Genomic DNA, 17327 nt, shown 5'->3' on the forward strand with positions numbered 1-17327 from the left:
CCCCTTCTCAGTAATGGAAAGGTGAGGATATTCTTGCTTTGTATACTGATGCTGAACATCTTTTTGCAAATGTTACTTTTTCTTTATTGGTCATATATAGCCAATGTTTAAAGGCAGTATTTCTCAACTTTGATAATTTTAAGCTGTGTGGACTTCAATTCACAGAATTCCTAGTCGGCGCTGGCTGGGGATTCTGGGAGTTGAAGTCCACACAATTTAAAGTTGCTAAAGTTGAGAAACACTGGCATAGAAGACTGCCGGGCCGTAACTTGACAACTCTCTTTTTCAGATCTGGCCTGTGCTGGACGCTGGACTCTTGGAAGCTTTCCAATCTGCTTGGCTTGGTCAGCAGTAAAGATCTGTGAGACTGTAGGGCGGTCCCATTGTTTGATCACTAACAGGAAGGGGAAGGCTCTTGATCCAAGGCCAGCTAGGACTGATGTGGAGCAATTTCCCAACCTGACTTTACATTGTATTTGGGGAAGTTGGGGAGTGATTGTCTCTTTTTGGGAACTTTTGTGAAGCTGGGGCAGAGTGGAAAAAGAGAAGTGGAGAAATACTGCTTCTGAGGGCTCACTGTACTGAGGGTCTAATGGGCAACCGTATCCCATGTGCTTTGAAGCTGTGGAATTATTGCTGATACACAAACCCTAAGTAAATATTTGGCCATCTGTAGCTTCCTGCCGGATATTCTTGGAGACATAACCTTGTTGGCATATCTATGTGACCACATTGGGAAGACTGCGTGTGATGGAGAAAGCCATGCAGGAGACAGCTGTCTTGATCCTTGTGTTGCTCTGCACCTCCAGCAAAGGTGAGGATCTATCCACCCACCCACTCTGAATCTCCACAGGGTGCCTCTTTCTTGTTTCAGTAACTCTGCAGAATGCAGAAGGTGCTGCTTCTCTATACTGTAAGTTCTATAATCAGGATATTTTCCCAGAAAGAGTCCTTTTTTCCTTTGCTGTTTACCAAAGCTTTCTGCCCTGAGGTACTTCTGTCCACATATTAGTGGATAGTGTGTTTTTAAATTTTTTTTATCTTGCCTTTATTATTTTTATAAATAATTCAAGATGGAGAACATATCCAATACTCTTTCCTCCTTTTATTTTCTCCACTGCAACCACCCTGTGAAGTGAGTTGAGCTGAGAGAGTGACTGATCCAAAGTTACCCAACTAGCTTTCATGCTTGAGGAAGGACTAGAACTCCAGAGTCTCCCAGTTTTCATTCCTGCATAAAGAACAGACATTTCTATCCTGGTCTGTTAAGGGCTGTCTCTTTAGAGAGAGCAATAGCTTTTATCTCCCTCTGCCTTGGCTGAGGTTTCTCATGTCTCTCCAGAACGATTGGTGTTTTACTAGAAACTCTTTTTCTGTCACTTCATCCTGACATTGTCTTTTCTTCAGGGGTGAAAAACTACCGGTTTGTTCCATTTCAGGCGAACCAGTAGTGATAAAAACTACCGGTTCGGGTGAACCAGTAGTAAAAAAAAGCTACCAGTTCAGTTGAACCGGTAATTGAAAAAGCTACCGGTTCCTCTGAACCGGTATTTCCGACGATCAGCAGTGCTAGAAAGCAGGAAATCCTGCTTTCTAGTGAAGCTAAATTGTGCGACTGAGCTGATTCTCCCCCCTCGCTGTTCTACTTACCTTCCCAAGCCTCCTTTTGGTGCGCACTGTGCATGCGCACGCAAGCACTGTGTATGCATGCGGACAGTGTGCGCTTGGTGCGCAGTGCACATGCACAGCCAGTAAACTGGTTCAGATTTCCCCACTGCTTTTCTTCATCCTCAAGATTTATCTGAGAGTACCTGAAAGTCATCTTTAGTTGTTTCACTATGTTGCCATGGAAGTAGGCAAGAAGCATTGTATTCCCATGAGTGCAATGTAGCAAGTTTCACCCACCCTTTAGTAGATGTTACAGTTAGATCCCACCTAGAAGAGTAGGGCCAAAGGGCCACCTAGGTTAGTATGGGTATATCCCCTCTTCTCTGGCCCCTTGGTACATTCTGACCTTCTCCATTCTGCTTTGCATAGCGGGAGAATGATGTTCTTTAAAACCAGACTCATTCATTCAATGTACTCACCAGATCCCTGAGCTAATAACCAATGCAGAGGTCTGGATCTTCCTGAATAATATCTGACCAGAAATGGCTGCACAATGAAGGGGAAAAGAGAGAGTTGGGTTTTTTTTTTAAAATTTGCATTTATATCCTCCGAAGACTCAGGGCAGCTTACACTATGTTAAGCAATAGTCTTCATCCATTTGTATATTATATACAAAGTCAACTTATTGCTCCCAACAATCTGGGTCCTCATTTTACCTACGTTATAAAGGATGGAAGGCTGAGTCAACCTTGGGCCTGGTGGGACTTGAACTTGCAGTAATTGCAAGCAGCTGTGTTAATAACAGACTGTCTTAGCAGTCTGAGCCACCAGAGGCCCTTTTTCACTTTCTCTGTACTGATAAGCTGCTGTTGGGCTTCTTTAGAATATAGATTTAGCAGTGTTCTGAACTAGCACAAAATTTGTGTCCTAAACATGGACAGCTGAGATTTGGCAAAAGTGGTACAGAAATTCTATGTCTACTTGAGTGCACCCACACAAAAAACATTCTACACTGAGAGCATATGCACCAAGACAAATTCTTTGTGTGTTCAATCACACTTGGCCAATAAAAAAAAATTCTATTGTGGCAAACCAGACGTTCCTTGGCAGATGGCTATCAAAACTTCCCTCGTCCCCTAGCCTTAACTCCATCTTCCACCAATGTACGGAGAGTGATTGGGAATTGAAATCCAGACATCTTAAAATCGCCAAGGTTGAGAACATAGGTCTATTGTTTTAAGATGCTGGAAGAGGAGCAAGGAAATCTGAATTCTTGTCCTACTTTAGGCAGGGAACCAGCTGGGTGACTTTGAGCCAGTCATTATCTCTCAGCTGTTGAAAGAAACCAATGGGAAAAATGTTGCCTAGAAAATTGCACGGCCATATCCTTTTAGTTGCTAGAAGTCAAGACTGACTTGAAGAAAAAAATAAGTTTACTGTATCCATGGCATGCCAGAAACCAGGCTGCGCAAACAAGCAAAGCCCCATGTATGGTATGCAGGAAGCACACAAAACCATGCTCTCTCTGGTCCACAGAAAAACCTTTCTCCGTGGAACAGGTCCTTGGTGCCCAAAAGGATGGGGACTGCTGGTGTAAACTCAGGGACTGGTAGATAGCATTTTAACACAGCCTCAAGGAAGAGATCTTTAACAGATTTGTGACAAGCATTCATTAAGTAAAGCTTTCTGGTTCTCTGTTAGCAAGCTTTTGAAAGTCTGTGACAATGATTAAAACCTCATTTTTTTCAAACTTCTTAGCCACACATTCTATTTTATTTATTTATTTATTTATTTGTCACAACAGTATATATAAGCGTAAACATGAAATAATTATACGATATATAAGCATATCTATAAGCATAAGTATGTAATAACTATATTAATTGGATATAATGAAAGGGAACATTAGGACAGGAACGGTAGGCACGCTTGTGCTCTTATGCACGTACCTTACAGACCTCTTAGGAATGGGGTGAGGTCAATAATAGATAATTTTTGGTTAAAGCTTTGGGGATTTTGGGAAGAGACCACAGAGTCTGGTAGTGCATTCCAGGCATTAACAACTCTGTTACTGAAGTCATATTTTCTGCAATCAAGATTGGAGCGGTTAACATTAAGCTTAAATCTATTGTGTGCTCGTGTATTGCTGCAATTGAAGCTGAAGTAGTCTTCAACAGGAAGGACATTGTAATAGTTGATTCTATGAGTTAAACTCAGGTCATGTCGAAGGTGGCTGAGTTTAATTTAATTTAATTAGTTTAATTTAATTTAATTTAAAAAAAAACTGAGACAAAAATGTAGTAAATACAATATTTTTCCATCCTCACACTGGAAAAAATCTATGTATGATTCTTCTCCACCTGGTGTGCATCTGTTAAATCTATAGCACTTTGCCTAGAAATCTCAGATAAAAGAATCACACAATCTCATTTGCATGAATAAGAACCACGCAATCTCATTTGAGCCAAGGAGCTTTGTTCATGCTAAGCTGGTCTCTTTATTCTATTTCCTGTTTCTTAAAAAATGATGACATTCAATTCTCAAATTCTTAGAAAAAACTATGATTTAACTGTGCTAGGTTTTTCTCTTATTTCCCCTTTAAAGACTACCAGGATGCTATACAGTATTATTGAGGCACATCCTTATGCTTGTTTTCTGTTAAGAGTTGATTCTGTTTTCTTTGCAGAGATCCAGAATAACAGACATTTTCTATACTTTCCAGGTCACCGTTCTCCACTGAATGACTTCCAAAGATTAAAGGCTACTCAGCTGATCACTTTGGCTCAACAGAGTGTGGAACAGATCAGTGAAGTAGAAGAATGTGCCCGGCAATGTAACACCTTGGTGGACTGCAGGTAAGGGGGGAAATCCATAACTTCAGGCAGGTGAGCTGCAGAGTTTATGAGTATAAGCTCAGGCAATTACTTTACCTTGAGTCAGGCATTGGCTTTTTTAGCTGGTAGTACCTCTTAAGAAGCAGCAGTTCTCCAGGATACCAGCAGAAATTTCTCCTGGCTCTTCCCAAGATGCAGAAGAATTCTTAAAAGATCATTTTAATCTGGGAAGGCTTTTCCTAGTCCTGCTGCTACCCAACATCTTTGACTGGGAAACTTTGTGCATGCACCTGATTTTGGTCTAGAAAAAAACCTGAGCAAGTTCAAATTTGAATGAGACATTATTAGTTACTTTGGGGTGGAAGACAAAAAAAATATCCCCGAGGTGACAAATCTCTTTTGCTCTCAATAAAATGACATGATTATGCTATGTGATCCCCAAGAGTTGGACTTAATCCAGAAGAATCTTAACTTTTCTTTACTTGAAAAAGATATGTTTTATTAGAACATTGGGGTGAGTGATACTTGTCTTATGTGTTAATTTCACGTCATGTATACATGTCTCTTCAACATGTACATGGGTACTTAGCTGCCCACACATCCCCATATATACATAGATCCACACATACCAAGCTCTGAATGAGCTCTGAATGAGACATTGAGGGTTGAGGAAAAACAGTGAAGAAGATACACTGAAATTAGTCTACCATGAATAACAAAAAATCCAAACTGGTCTACAAAGAAGACCAAATGAAGAATAGAAAAGAGACCTGGCAAGACAAAATACTATATGCCCAGTATATTAAAAACAAAACAAGCAAAGTAGATAACAACTAGATATAGCAATGACCAAGAGCAGGAAAGTTGAAGAAAGAGTCAAAAAGTTTAGGCAAACAAGCAATTTCTCATGCCAAAGGTATCTCACGAGACTGCTGTCTATGTTTTCTTCCAGAGCCTTTCACTACAACTGGCCACGTTATGAATGCCAGCTGCTGACTGTGACCCAAAATTCACCGCATACCCGGTTGCAAAGGAATGTTCATTATGACCTCTACCAGAAGAAAAGTAGGTTGAAGGTCTGTGTGGAAATGAAACGTGAGAAAGACCAGGGAGTGCCTATAGTGCAAGAGAAGGAAAATCCTTTGGCCCAATGACCTAAAAATTAAATAGGGATGTTTATTTAGGACTTGGGTTGCTGAAAGGAGAGAAGGAATACACATGCATGAGAGGCTGTGCATAAAAAAAAAAAACCTGGAGAAAGACCATCCTTCCAACTGATACACATCTCCTGTCTTGATTTATAGGCTCTCAAGCAAATAGAAGTTGCCTTCTCTAATATGCTTAACTGAGTGCACATCCATATCCCTTTTCATATCTGATGTAACTCTAAGTATCTGTCTGATCTCCAACTTGCTCTCAACATCTGAGAGGGCATCTGGAGTAAATTTATCTCTGCCACAGCTACTGTGGTGAGTGCAAAAGTTCACATATGTGCCCCTTCCTTTTCATCCATACCCGATTAATGATCACATTGCCAAATAAGCAGCCCCACTCTTACTTTACTCCCATACCATTTTGCATTAGAAATTATTTCTCATTTCACAGGTTATGTAAGGAAATGCATCATAGGAGATGGGGCAAACTATAGAGGGTTCCAGTCTATGACTGAAAAAGGAAAAACCTGTCAAAAATGGCAGCTGAAGTTTCCTCATGATCACAGGTAAATCTATGTATGCCACCCTTTGAACTTCTTGAATGGCAATGTATAAATACATCAAGTAAAGGCAATGTGGAAATCAATCTTAGCAACTTTAACGTGGGTGGATTTCGACTACCAGAGTTTCTCCAGCCAGCATGCTAGTTGGGGGAATTCTGGGAATTGAAGTCCTCCCATCTTAAACTTGCTGAGCTTAGGAAACACTGGTATAAATACATCAATTAAATAACATAAGAAGAAGTGGGTACTGCCTACGCAGGGAGGGGTTGCTTTCCTACATTGTTGCTTTTGTTGCTGAGGCCAGTGAGAAGGATAGAAGAGTAGGACAGAAGGGATGGCCCTGAATAATATCTTCAGAAAAAATAGAACAATAATTGGGCAGTTCTTCAAGCAATAACTTGCTATATTCAAGATTCTTATAAGACATACATCTGCGCTAGTAATCTATTCTGTATCATCTATTATGGTCATAATGCTATGCACAGTGAAGCTTAGTGATTACACTTTGGCTTTGTTGATGATTTCTAAAGCTAACCAGGTTTTATGAAGCAGAAATTTTAATATATCCAGGAAGAATCTAATTTTGGTAAGATGGCTTAGAGAATCTGTACAAAATTGCTACTCCATAAACCAAGCCAGAGGCTGTCCATAAGTGAATCTATCTACTTTGCTTGGTCTGACTTTATAAGTGACAGGGTATGGGGCAATGGTGGGATTCAAATAATTTAACAACCGGTTCTCTGTCCTAATGACCAGCTGGGTAGGCATGGCTCGGTGGTCATGTGACCATGTGTGCGTGGCCTGCTCAACGTCACTCACGTCGATAGGCGCTTCGCCTTAGCTGTTACAATGTAATAAGGGTTAACCAGAGAGGCAGTTTCTGTAAGCAGGGCAATAAAGATTAGGCTAGAAACACCACCAGAATGTTTCCTTCTTGCCTTCCTTACAGGATTAGCCCTGTAAAGTGGAAAAAAAACAAAAGGAAATTTCTTTCAACAATCGGTTCTCCAAACTGGTTCGAAACTTAACAACCGGTTCTCTCGAATAGGTGCGAACTGGCTGAATCCCACCACTGGTATGGGGCTTTATATTCCTGTCAAGAGCAGCATTACGCTGTCCTAGGAAATGGGATGCAGGTGGCAAGAAAACAAACAGAAAACCAATGCATCCAAACCATAATTAAGGGATAAGTCTTTTTCGCCTTGTTTCTCATTTCTCTTAAATAAACTCTTCCTTTACTGTTCCAGTTCTCAGCTGATGGTATTGAGGGAAGACAACAGAGAAAAATATCTTCCCAAGCCCCATTACTTGCTGTTTTTCTGCTCATCTATTACCTTTATAAAAAAATAAATCTATTCTCCATCTATCCATCTGACATTTAAAAAAGAATAAAAGATTTGAGACATTTCAGGGTATTGATTTGAAACGATTTCTTGTAATAAACAAGTCAGCTTATATTAACTTCGATGATTTCCACTATTATTGAAGTTGCATAATTGGAGGGTGATCGTTTTGCAGTGAAATCTAGATCAATACTAATGAGATAATTTCAGTATCTTTGTCTTGTGTTTTCTTTTTGTTTCTTAAGATTTCGTCCATCCCAATATAACGGTTTAGAAGAAAATTATTGCCGGAATCCAGATAATGACTGGCGTGGCCCCTGGTGCTACACAACTGATCCTGCTACCCGACATCAAAATTGTGGCATCAAGAAATGTGAAAATGGTAATTGATCTGAGATATCTGCAGAGCACATGTAACTGTATATAACCACCCCATATAATTAATTGATCAGGGACACATTCTGTCATTTTTTAGATTTTTTAAATCCCATCTTTGTTATTTTTATAAATAACTCAAGGTGGCAGACATATAATACTCCTTCCTCCTCCTATTTCCCCCAAAACAACCACTTTGTCAGGTGAATTGAGTCGAATTGAGAGAGAGAGAGTGATTGACCCAAAGTTACTCAGCAACTATTGTGCCTAAGGCAGAACTAGAGCTCATGGGGTTCCAGTTTCTAGCCTAGTGCCTTAATCATTTGACCAAACAAGCTTTGGTCTGGGGCAGCGGTTCTCAACCTGTGGGTCGGGACCCCGTTGGGGGTCGAATGACGATTTGCCAGGGGTTGCCTAAGACCATCGGAAATATTGGAAGTATACTTGCGAGTCGAAGAATCGCACTCCAATGGTTGACTCCACAAGCCAGCTGCAGGCTCTTCAAATTGCTAGCCGAATTCGGCTTCAGGTACGATGAATTAAAAAAAAGAGAAATCTTTGCTCTGATGTCTCCTTCTCAAGCCAGCTGCAATCACTCCCAATCGCTAGCCTAATCTGGCTTCAGGCGTGATAAACTTAATAGGGGAGCAGTCTCCGCTTTAATGCCTCCGTCCTCAAGGCAATTGCAAGCAGTTCAGATCGCTAGCCAATACGGCTTCAGGCGCGATAAATTCAAAATGAAAATAATTTTATGGTTGGGGTCGCCACATCATGGGGAATTGTATTAAAGGGGTCGCCGCATCGTGGGGAATTGTATTAAAGGGGTTGCAGCACTATAAAGGTTGAGAACCACTGGTCTAGGGCCTAGGCAGTCATGAAAAGTCAAACAGACTTGAAAGCAATACATGTGATTTCAAAATGAATAAGTATATGTTTTAGTTTTAAATAGTAGCACCCACAGAATCCCTTGTCAATAATGAAAGTAGACATTCATACTAGACCAGAAAAATGATGTTCACCTTGTGGATTACTGCCACATGGGTCAACTATATGGACCAAGTTCTGATTTGTTTCTGAAGGAAGTGAAGAATATAGCAAAATGCAAGCAGCACCTGTTCAATGGGGTCAGATAATCAGAAAAACTACTATAATCTTCTCGATTGATGACCCTTCCTAAATCATATGTCTATTTAATCTAGTACCAAGTGCTGTTTTGCTTCCAGAGGCCTATTATGCACATGGAATTTTTTTGGCTGGGGCATGTATGTTGATTGGTGTCTCTTGTTTTCCCTCTGTCCAATGTTGTCATCTATTTGGTTTTTTTGTTCAATCCTGGGATCGTACAGAATGTGTGAATTCTCACGGTCTCTGCCTAGTTCATTCATGTAAATTAGTTTTCTTAGTTACCTTCCCTTCAACCTTCTGGTCAAGATGTATAGGGAGGTATGGAGATGATTTTGGAGAAATTATCCAGAAGCCACTAAGATAACAACAGGAGCAAGCTTGGAGCCCAGGGCACAGGGGAAATACGGGAAAGAGACATAGGCTGGCTTCTCCTGAATCCCAAAGTATGAGAGGAAAGGAAGGGGAAACAGTCAGACTTGCAAATTATTATAATCTTTTTAAATAATGTTGAATCACTTTCCTGATTTAGATAACTTTGCAGAGCTGACTAGATTCTGAGTGACTCTTACTACATGCCTCTTACAGTAATACTCTGTCTTTGCCTTCCAGCTGTCTGTGTGTCGTGTAATGGTGAGGATTATCGGGGATTCGTTGATCACACTGTGTCAGGCACAGAGTGCCAACGCTGGGACCTGCAGCACCCTCACAAGCATCCGTACCTGCCAAACAAGTACTGATTTTAGCCATTGTGTAATCTGTAAAGCAGCAGGAGAAAGGGCATTTTCTATGAAATTTTGCCATGATGGTACTTGACAAGGAATTTCTTGGGAGATTGAGCTATTAATATCGGTCAGAGGAATTGGCTCATATCAGTAACAACTTTGCAGTTGTCACAATCCTTTTTCACACTAGTGTGAAATACATGTAGTGGAGACACAGACACTTCCAGGTTCAATTTCAAAACATCTCCAGGGCAGCCTGGATCCATAGCAGCATAAGAAGAACCTTGTTAGATCAGAGGTCCAGTGGCTAGTTCAGATTTTTTTTATTGCCACAAAAGTGAATTATGGTACATACCTTCGGAAAATCATACTGGTTATACCTGAAGGAGCATTTTTGTTCTTGTGTTTTATACATTGGCATCCATAGATAATAGTGTGACTTTGATAGTCTTAATCCTTTATGTTTTTTAAAGCTAAACTAGTGGCAATTACTTATTCTAGCACAACATTTCTTAGAACATCTATGTTTACCCTGGAAATATAATTCCCTTTATCATGCCCAAATTTCCCAATATTCAGCTTTGTTGTGTTAAGAAAGGTCCCAGGATTTTAATAGAAGACGCAAGACGAACTTCACCACAGTGTATCAGGCTTCGTCTTACTAATCTTTTTTTTAAAAAATTCTCTGTCTTTGCAAGTTTTGATAGAGAAAAGCAGAAAGTAACATACATAAATAAAAAACAAAATTATAAATAATCATCTGTTTCAGAGAGGAGTGCAATATTGTCCCTAAATGTAGTAACCAGAATATCTTGTGTTTACATCAGAGTTTTGTTTAAAGAGAGCTGCTAGTTTTATTTACAAATATTTTTATAAGGATCTTCAATATGGAAATTATTTACCCCCACTGCAGCTGTACACTGGCTCACATTTTAATTGGACATGACCTTTCTTGGCCATCCATTACTGGTTGATATATACGTGAAACTAGGATTGGCTTGTTCCATTTCATATGATAAAATTTCTGCCTCAAAACCATTGTCAAGATGGGCAGAGCTGAGCTAAACTGACCACTGGTCTCATTTGTTATAAAGCACCAGGCAGCTTCCAATGCACCTATTAGCCTCTTACAAGCCTGCTTCCAAATTAGACACAATGAACAGACACTACAGTTTTAGCCACCAGAAGGGTCTGTTTTTTCCTTTGATGTTGACATTATGAAGCACATCATGTCCATTTTCAATATTGAGAATAGTGTTTTAGTTTAATTCTTCCTTTCTCTGTTATTTTTAAAAGATACCCAGATAAAGACCTTGCTGATAATTATTGCCGTAATCCTGACAGTTCTGAGCAACCTTGGTGTTACACAGTCGATCCTGCCAAGGAGCGTGAATTCTGTCACATTCGTAAATGCAGTAAGTCTTTCTGAGGTTTAGGACCTATTTGGAAATATATCACGAAGGGATCAATCATAATCTATTTTTCAGACACCAAGGGGAATTTGAAACCTTATGTGGAGACAAACCTGAATAATGCTCTTTTAATACATTTACAAAAGCTACATGTAATAAAGAAAAAATAATAATCTTCACATGACTTAGCTACTATTTTATGATGCACAAAATCTGCCTCTTAATATATAAAATGCTCTATGAAAGTCCTCAGGGTGGTTAAATTAATGTGATTAATTTCTAGTTCAGTTTGCATCCTAGTCAGCCCCTATATCCAGATCAGAGCAAGCTCATGTGCTACTCAAAATCTATAGCCTGACATTTACTTATTAAAACATCTACAACAACCTAAACACAGTTAACTACCATAGCCAATGGGACAACAGACAGGCATAAACACACACAGAGAGAGCTATAAACAACAGGCTAGATATAAAAGCACAGAGGGCCTAGTAGCACCAACCTCTGTTACCTATCTCTCAAAAGGTACAGAAATTCCAGAGCCCTGAAAACAATACTGTAAGGCAGTTCCAAAGAAAGCAGACTTTGTTCATTCCAACCTTAACCCTTTTATGTGCAGAACAAGAGCAGAATAGAAGCAGATAAGGCAGGACACCAAATAATTATTAAAAAAAGGTGGATGGAAATGATGTACTCAACAATGTATGCAGGTGTTTGGGTTTGTTTGTTTTTTTTGCTGATTCCGTGTGGTCCCTAATCCAGTGTTTCTCAGCCTCAACAACCCAGCCAGCATTGGAATTCTGGGAGTTGAAGTCCATGCATCTTAAAGTTGAAAACACCGCTTTCATCCATTTTGTAATTGTAGATTGCATGTAATGAAAAACTGGAATGTAAACTTTATGGTTTTTAAATCTTGAATAAGTAAAAACAATCTTACGAGTGAAGGCGAATATACGTGTCCCAGGAAAATGTTGAAGGATCCAATCTGGGTTGGTCACTGAGATCACTGGTTTAGTCTTCCGAGCTTTTGGACTCGTGCTGGAGCCCATCCTTAGGGAACCCATCTCTAGTAGAACGTGACCGACCCAGATTGGATCCCCAAAACATTCTTTTCCAGTGTCTTTGATGGAAGTTCGGGAATGAATGTAGTAGTCTTTTTTTCATTCATGCTATGAAGTATTTTTGATGCATGGATTCTCCCTTTTGGAAGCAGAGAAACATCCACATCTGTCTATAACAACCAACTGCTTCAGGCTGAAAGGAGAAGACTATCGAGGCAAGGTGAATGTCACTACCTCGGGTGCCCCCTGCCAACGCTGGGACTCACAGACACCACACCGACACAATTTCCACCCTGAGAAATATCCATGCAAGTATGCATTTGTGTTGCTGTTCTGCCAGAAATATAGTCAAAGTAGAAATGGGAATGGAAGCATTTCCTCTGAAAAGGTTTCCTGCTGCTGGGCATAAAAAGTCTCTCCACTTGAGCTTCATCCCACTACATGAGATTATCCATTTTGGTTTGGGACCAAAATAGAGTTTCTTCTTGGTCTACCCTACAGCCCAGTAATGGATAATCTCATGTAGCGGGATGAAGCTCAAGTGGAGGGACTTTTTATGCCCAGCAGCAGGAAACCTTTGCTCTATTGTTTTGAAGATCAGTGTGAGCGTTCCAAGTAATACACACATAGAAAACAGAACTGAGGCAGGTAGATTCCTCAAAGAACAATTGTATTGGATACACCATATTGGCACAATTGGTGGAAACCGACTCTGAAAGTTCCTGTGTTTTTCACCTAATTAAAAAGTGAAAATTTTCCCCTTTCCCCAACTCATCAGTCTCATGGTCCAATAGAGGTGCTGGCCAGTTGCTTGGTTACTTCACACCTCCTCTCCCAGCCACCTGTTCAAATGATCTTGGTTCCCACAGGAAAGCCTTTTGTTTTGACTGCAAAACTCCAGTGAACTATTTCCCTCCTCCTTCCATCTAGTGGCAACCCTGAAGCCTCAAACATGGCCCCAGCTAGGTTCGCTTCAGGGTTGACAATCAGTCAAGTGATGACACTTGGGCATAGTATGAATTTATTATTTCACTAGAGGCAGGAAGGCTGTTTCCTTTCCGTCAGAGTAGTTTTACACATATCAGCCCAAGAAAAAGGGACATCATTTTTTTTTCTTGTTTGCACAATATGGTAAACAGTGAAACTTTAGAAAATGATTCAGAACCCATTCTCTTTAAACACCGTGCATCCTATGCTTTAGGGAGTGTATATTCAAGAAAGGAAATTCTTAATACTGTTCAAAAAGGAAAAAGGAAAAGAAGGCAAATGCTACTTTTGCTGCTTAACTATCCCCTCCTTTTGAGTTTTCTCCAACAAAATGTTCTATGAAAATTGCTGGTGAGCTTTGGCTTCATTTAGGAATTCCACTTGAATATCTGTGCCTGTTAGTGTCTTCTATACAATTCACTCCCTGTATCTTTTAGTGCAGAAGATACACTAATTGTATCTTCTAAAGGATTGAAGATGGATTGCTGTGCCCATCTCCATCACTCTCTCTTTCTTTCCTCGGAGTGAGGCCTTTGTGCTGTGGCATCATAGACTGTGGCCAGATTGCCTGTAGTGCCTCACTCTAAGCCTTTTCATATGGGTGAGTGAAACGTTATTCACAAATTTTATCTTGGCCCCAAACAATGCTGGTTGTATCATCTGTGACCCCCATTGCTTGTCTCTTCTGTATCCAATTCACTTTTGGATGGTGGTATCCTAATTTTTGAGTATGCTGCTCCCCATCAGCAAGCTGAATGATTTCCCCTCTGGCTTTGCTGATGCCCTCAAAGCAAAGGAACTAATGTGGAAGCTGTCTTCTTTTCTTTGGAAACTTGGAAAATGTCTGGCAGGTTTCTCCATAGACGCATTTGCCCCAAGGCCTCATTCTCAAGTCTTAAAGCAAGGCATGAGGATAGGAAGGATAGCTTGACCATAAAGATTGTTCAGCTTTGAAGAAACCCTGATTCCAGATGTCACTGGTTTTCTTTCTGAGGACAGATGCATTCCAGGCCAGGCCTCTGGTGACAATAGCAAAGCATTTTACCTAGAAAGACAGTGTCTCGGGTTCCCCAGTTACAAATCATTTAGAGATTTCAAAGATAAGACAATCAATTGAAGGAGCTCCGAAACTGACTGAAAGCCTATGTAGTAAACTAACTTGGATGATTACAGAACTTCACTAACCCCAGGTCTGTGTAAGTCTGAGACTGTGTAAGTCTAAAAACAAGTCTTATGACTACAGTCTATGTTATAGCTATGGACCAATTAACCCTGAAGGATCTTCCAGCATGCTCAGTCTTGGAAACAGCAACAAAGTTTATGTTGGAAGCCAGCGAGAAGCATTTGGGTGCATCTTCAGGAGGGTGTTGAGGTTCTACCTTGCTTCTCCTTTCTAGAGACCTAAGTGAGAATTACTGTCGGAATCCTGATGGCTCAGAGGCTCCCTGGTGCTTCACTACCATGACCAACCTGCCTAGAGCTTTCTGTTTCCAGATCAAGCGCTGTGCTGAGGATGTGGAGGCAGAAGGTAAGAAGGGTGGCCCCGAGTTGGGATCTAGAAGAAGGTTTTCCACAGTGACTCTTCTCACAGGAGTCTGGGCTATATTATTCCTAATGTTTGAAGTACCATTGTTTATTCTCATGGCGCAAGAAAAAAAGGAGCAGAGTTCTATCTGCATATCATTTGAGTGGCTATAAGGATTCTATATGCCACCTAGGATTCTATATGTCAGAGGTGATGAGATCAAAGAGATTCTCATTAGTTATTGAACAGAGATTGGTAATCTGTTGCTCTCTAGATCTTCCAGGAGAGCACAGTTCCTTGGTAGTTGGAAAGCGTAATGTTTGAAACTCTAATGCTTGTACATAATGTGTGTACTAAGACAGGCAAATGAACTCAGGTGAGTGTTTGATTTCCACAGACTGTTACTATGGAAATGGGGAAGATTACCAAGGCACAGTTAGTAAGACCCGGAAAGGAATTACCTGCCAGAAATGGAAGGAACATACCCCTCACACACTCCAGTAAGTGTATGAATGGTGAGAAATCTATTATTATGCTGTTTCCACTTTCCTCTTTTAGCCTTGGTCATGACAGGGAGAAAGAATTAACCCCATTAGCACCCAGACTCCATGAAATTTGCTCAGATTGCAGCTATTTGGCCTGATTCTGAGAGAAAGTATCTAACCTCTCATGGTCTGTGCTCACCCAACCCATTCATTATTTTCTGAGGGCAAGATTGACAGGATCTTAAATGTGTCATTAGGAACCATGCCAAGTTTTTGAAAAATAAATGTTAATAATAATATGGAATATACTTCTATAAATGATGAAAGTATAAAAAATGGACCTAACAAAAATAATATTTTCAATGGCAGGGGAAAAAATATCTCAGGAGAAAAATGGTGGCTGGTTGCTATAGGGCCCTTTCTTAAGTTCTGGAATGATGTCAAGCTCATAAAGCTTACTGAAAAAAGGCGTTCTAGAATAGTACTTCCCTATTGTGTGGCTGCTTTGGGAGATAGAAACCACTTTCTCTTTGGGTTGAAGGAAGTGGGCAAGGCCATAAAAATAGAAATGCCCTATGTTCATAATCAACTGCAGCTCTTCGCCATAAAGGTGATGGCTATCTATCCAGGAAAGAATATCTGTTGAGTGAAGTGAATGGATGATTAAGAAAGAGACAAGGGAGAACGGAAAAGGTGATTGGATCATTTAAAGACCAAATATCGCTCATTGTTATCATTTTATGTCCTTGTATCAGAATTCTGCCAAACTCCTTCTCAGGTTCTCTTACACTCAAAGTTCCCTGTAATTTTTGCATTTATTCTTGTTATCTTTGCCTTTGATTAGGGGAACAGTAACAGCCCTTTTCCAATTGTCAAACAGATACAACCTTCACACATTCAACCAATTGCACATCCACTCTACAAGCAAAATAGATCTGTATTTTAAGATGTCTCCCATCACTCTGTCTTCACCTGCAATTTTTATCATTTTTCAACATTCTCACAGCATTGTAATTCTTATTCAAAGCTCTAAGGATTCCGTCCAATCAATTATCAAAGATCAAGGTAGCTGACAGAGGCTATACAGTGAACAAGTGCAATTTATATATAAATAGAGAAGAGCTACAGCAGGTAGATGTAGCACCGTTTTTGAGGGGAAATGTGTTTGTCAGTAGTGTGTAAATAGATGAAAGTGAGTATATCCCTTGGTGAAGGAAAACTGCATTTCTTTCAGGAGTCAAAGATGAATTTTAGGGAAAAATTAGTATCTGCTGATGGAAATGCTTTCAAGTGTCTGAATCATCCATAAGAACACACTGACAACTATATGTAACTTTTATGGGGGGAAAAATCAGTAATCCGCCAAATATGAAACAGAAAAAAATGACACAATACTGAACAGTCTTTTTGAATTTTCTTAGGCACTTCTTTCCCTTACTACCTAATGTGCGTCTTGAACAGAACTATTGTCGTAACCCTGACAATGACAGTCATGGGCCCTGGTGCTACACTATGGATCCTAATACTCAATTTGATTACTGTGCCATTAGACCATGTGGTAAGTTTGATTCATGATGAAGTAATGGACACTACCAGTCAATCTTTCTCAATCCAACCCACCTCAAAGTTTTATTGCTATGGGGAAAATAGGAGTTAAGAGCTTTAAGTATGTGAACCTCCTTGAGTTGACCAAAATATAGGTGGGATACAAACCCAATGAAATAATGAATGCTTGTTCAACACCTTGTCAAAACATTTTTCTACCATCTGCTGTATAAGGTGCGACAGACACTTTTCCTTCTTAAAATGATCCTGAACCAGAAGATGCCACAACAAAAGCTCACACATAGTTCAACTAACAAACAATTTACAGAGGCATGCTGGTCACTCACTCAGGACAAAATATATGCATTTTGTAGAAACAAAAGCCTTCTACAATGAGTATGAATGAAAAGCTTTGTAGACTTTGGCACCTCAGCGACTGCCATGAAATAAATAAACAATACGTGGAACATAGTTGTGTGCACATCAATCTGTGTTTTGCTTTGTTTCTACAGTTGATGACAAGAAGCCATCCCATTTGCTGGATCCAGGTGAGCTTTCTGCCAGGCATTCTATCTGTGGTAATTTTGT

The 17327-nt window shown here is 40.1% G+C and overlaps 1 protein-coding gene across 2 annotated transcripts in view; it reads left to right on the top strand.

Moving 5' to 3' along the window:
• The first annotated feature begins 423 nt into the window (after nucleotides 1–423).
• Nucleotides 424–17327, top strand: part of MST1 (macrophage stimulating 1) — a 28238-nt gene continuing 11334 nt past the window's right edge. Inside the window, exons 1-12 of one of the 2 annotated variants that reach the window (XM_058167238.1) lie at nucleotides 424–814; nucleotides 4331–4463; nucleotides 5395–5507; nucleotides 6048–6162; nucleotides 7748–7884; nucleotides 9612–9732; nucleotides 11021–11139; nucleotides 12347–12509; nucleotides 14582–14712; nucleotides 15107–15209; nucleotides 16616–16752; nucleotides 17252–17287. In XM_058167238.1, the coding sequence (XP_058023221.1) occupies nucleotides 751–814; nucleotides 4331–4463; nucleotides 5395–5507; nucleotides 6048–6162; nucleotides 7748–7884; nucleotides 9612–9732; nucleotides 11021–11139; nucleotides 12347–12509; nucleotides 14582–14712; nucleotides 15107–15209; nucleotides 16616–16752; nucleotides 17252–17287 (1372 nt within the window). In that variant the 5' untranslated portion in view covers nucleotides 424–750. The remainder of the gene's footprint in view (nucleotides 815–4330; nucleotides 4464–5394; nucleotides 5508–6047; nucleotides 6163–7747; nucleotides 7885–9611; nucleotides 9733–11020; nucleotides 11140–12346; nucleotides 12510–14581; nucleotides 14713–15106; nucleotides 15210–16615; nucleotides 16753–17251; nucleotides 17288–17327) is intronic. The other variant, XM_058167239.1, reaches the window with a different exon arrangement.

The sequence above is a fragment of the Ahaetulla prasina genome, chromosome 2 (genome assembly GCF_028640845.1).
Source record: "Ahaetulla prasina isolate Xishuangbanna chromosome 2, ASM2864084v1, whole genome shotgun sequence".
Taxonomy (NCBI): Eukaryota; Metazoa; Chordata; class Lepidosauria; order Squamata; family Colubridae; genus Ahaetulla; species Ahaetulla prasina.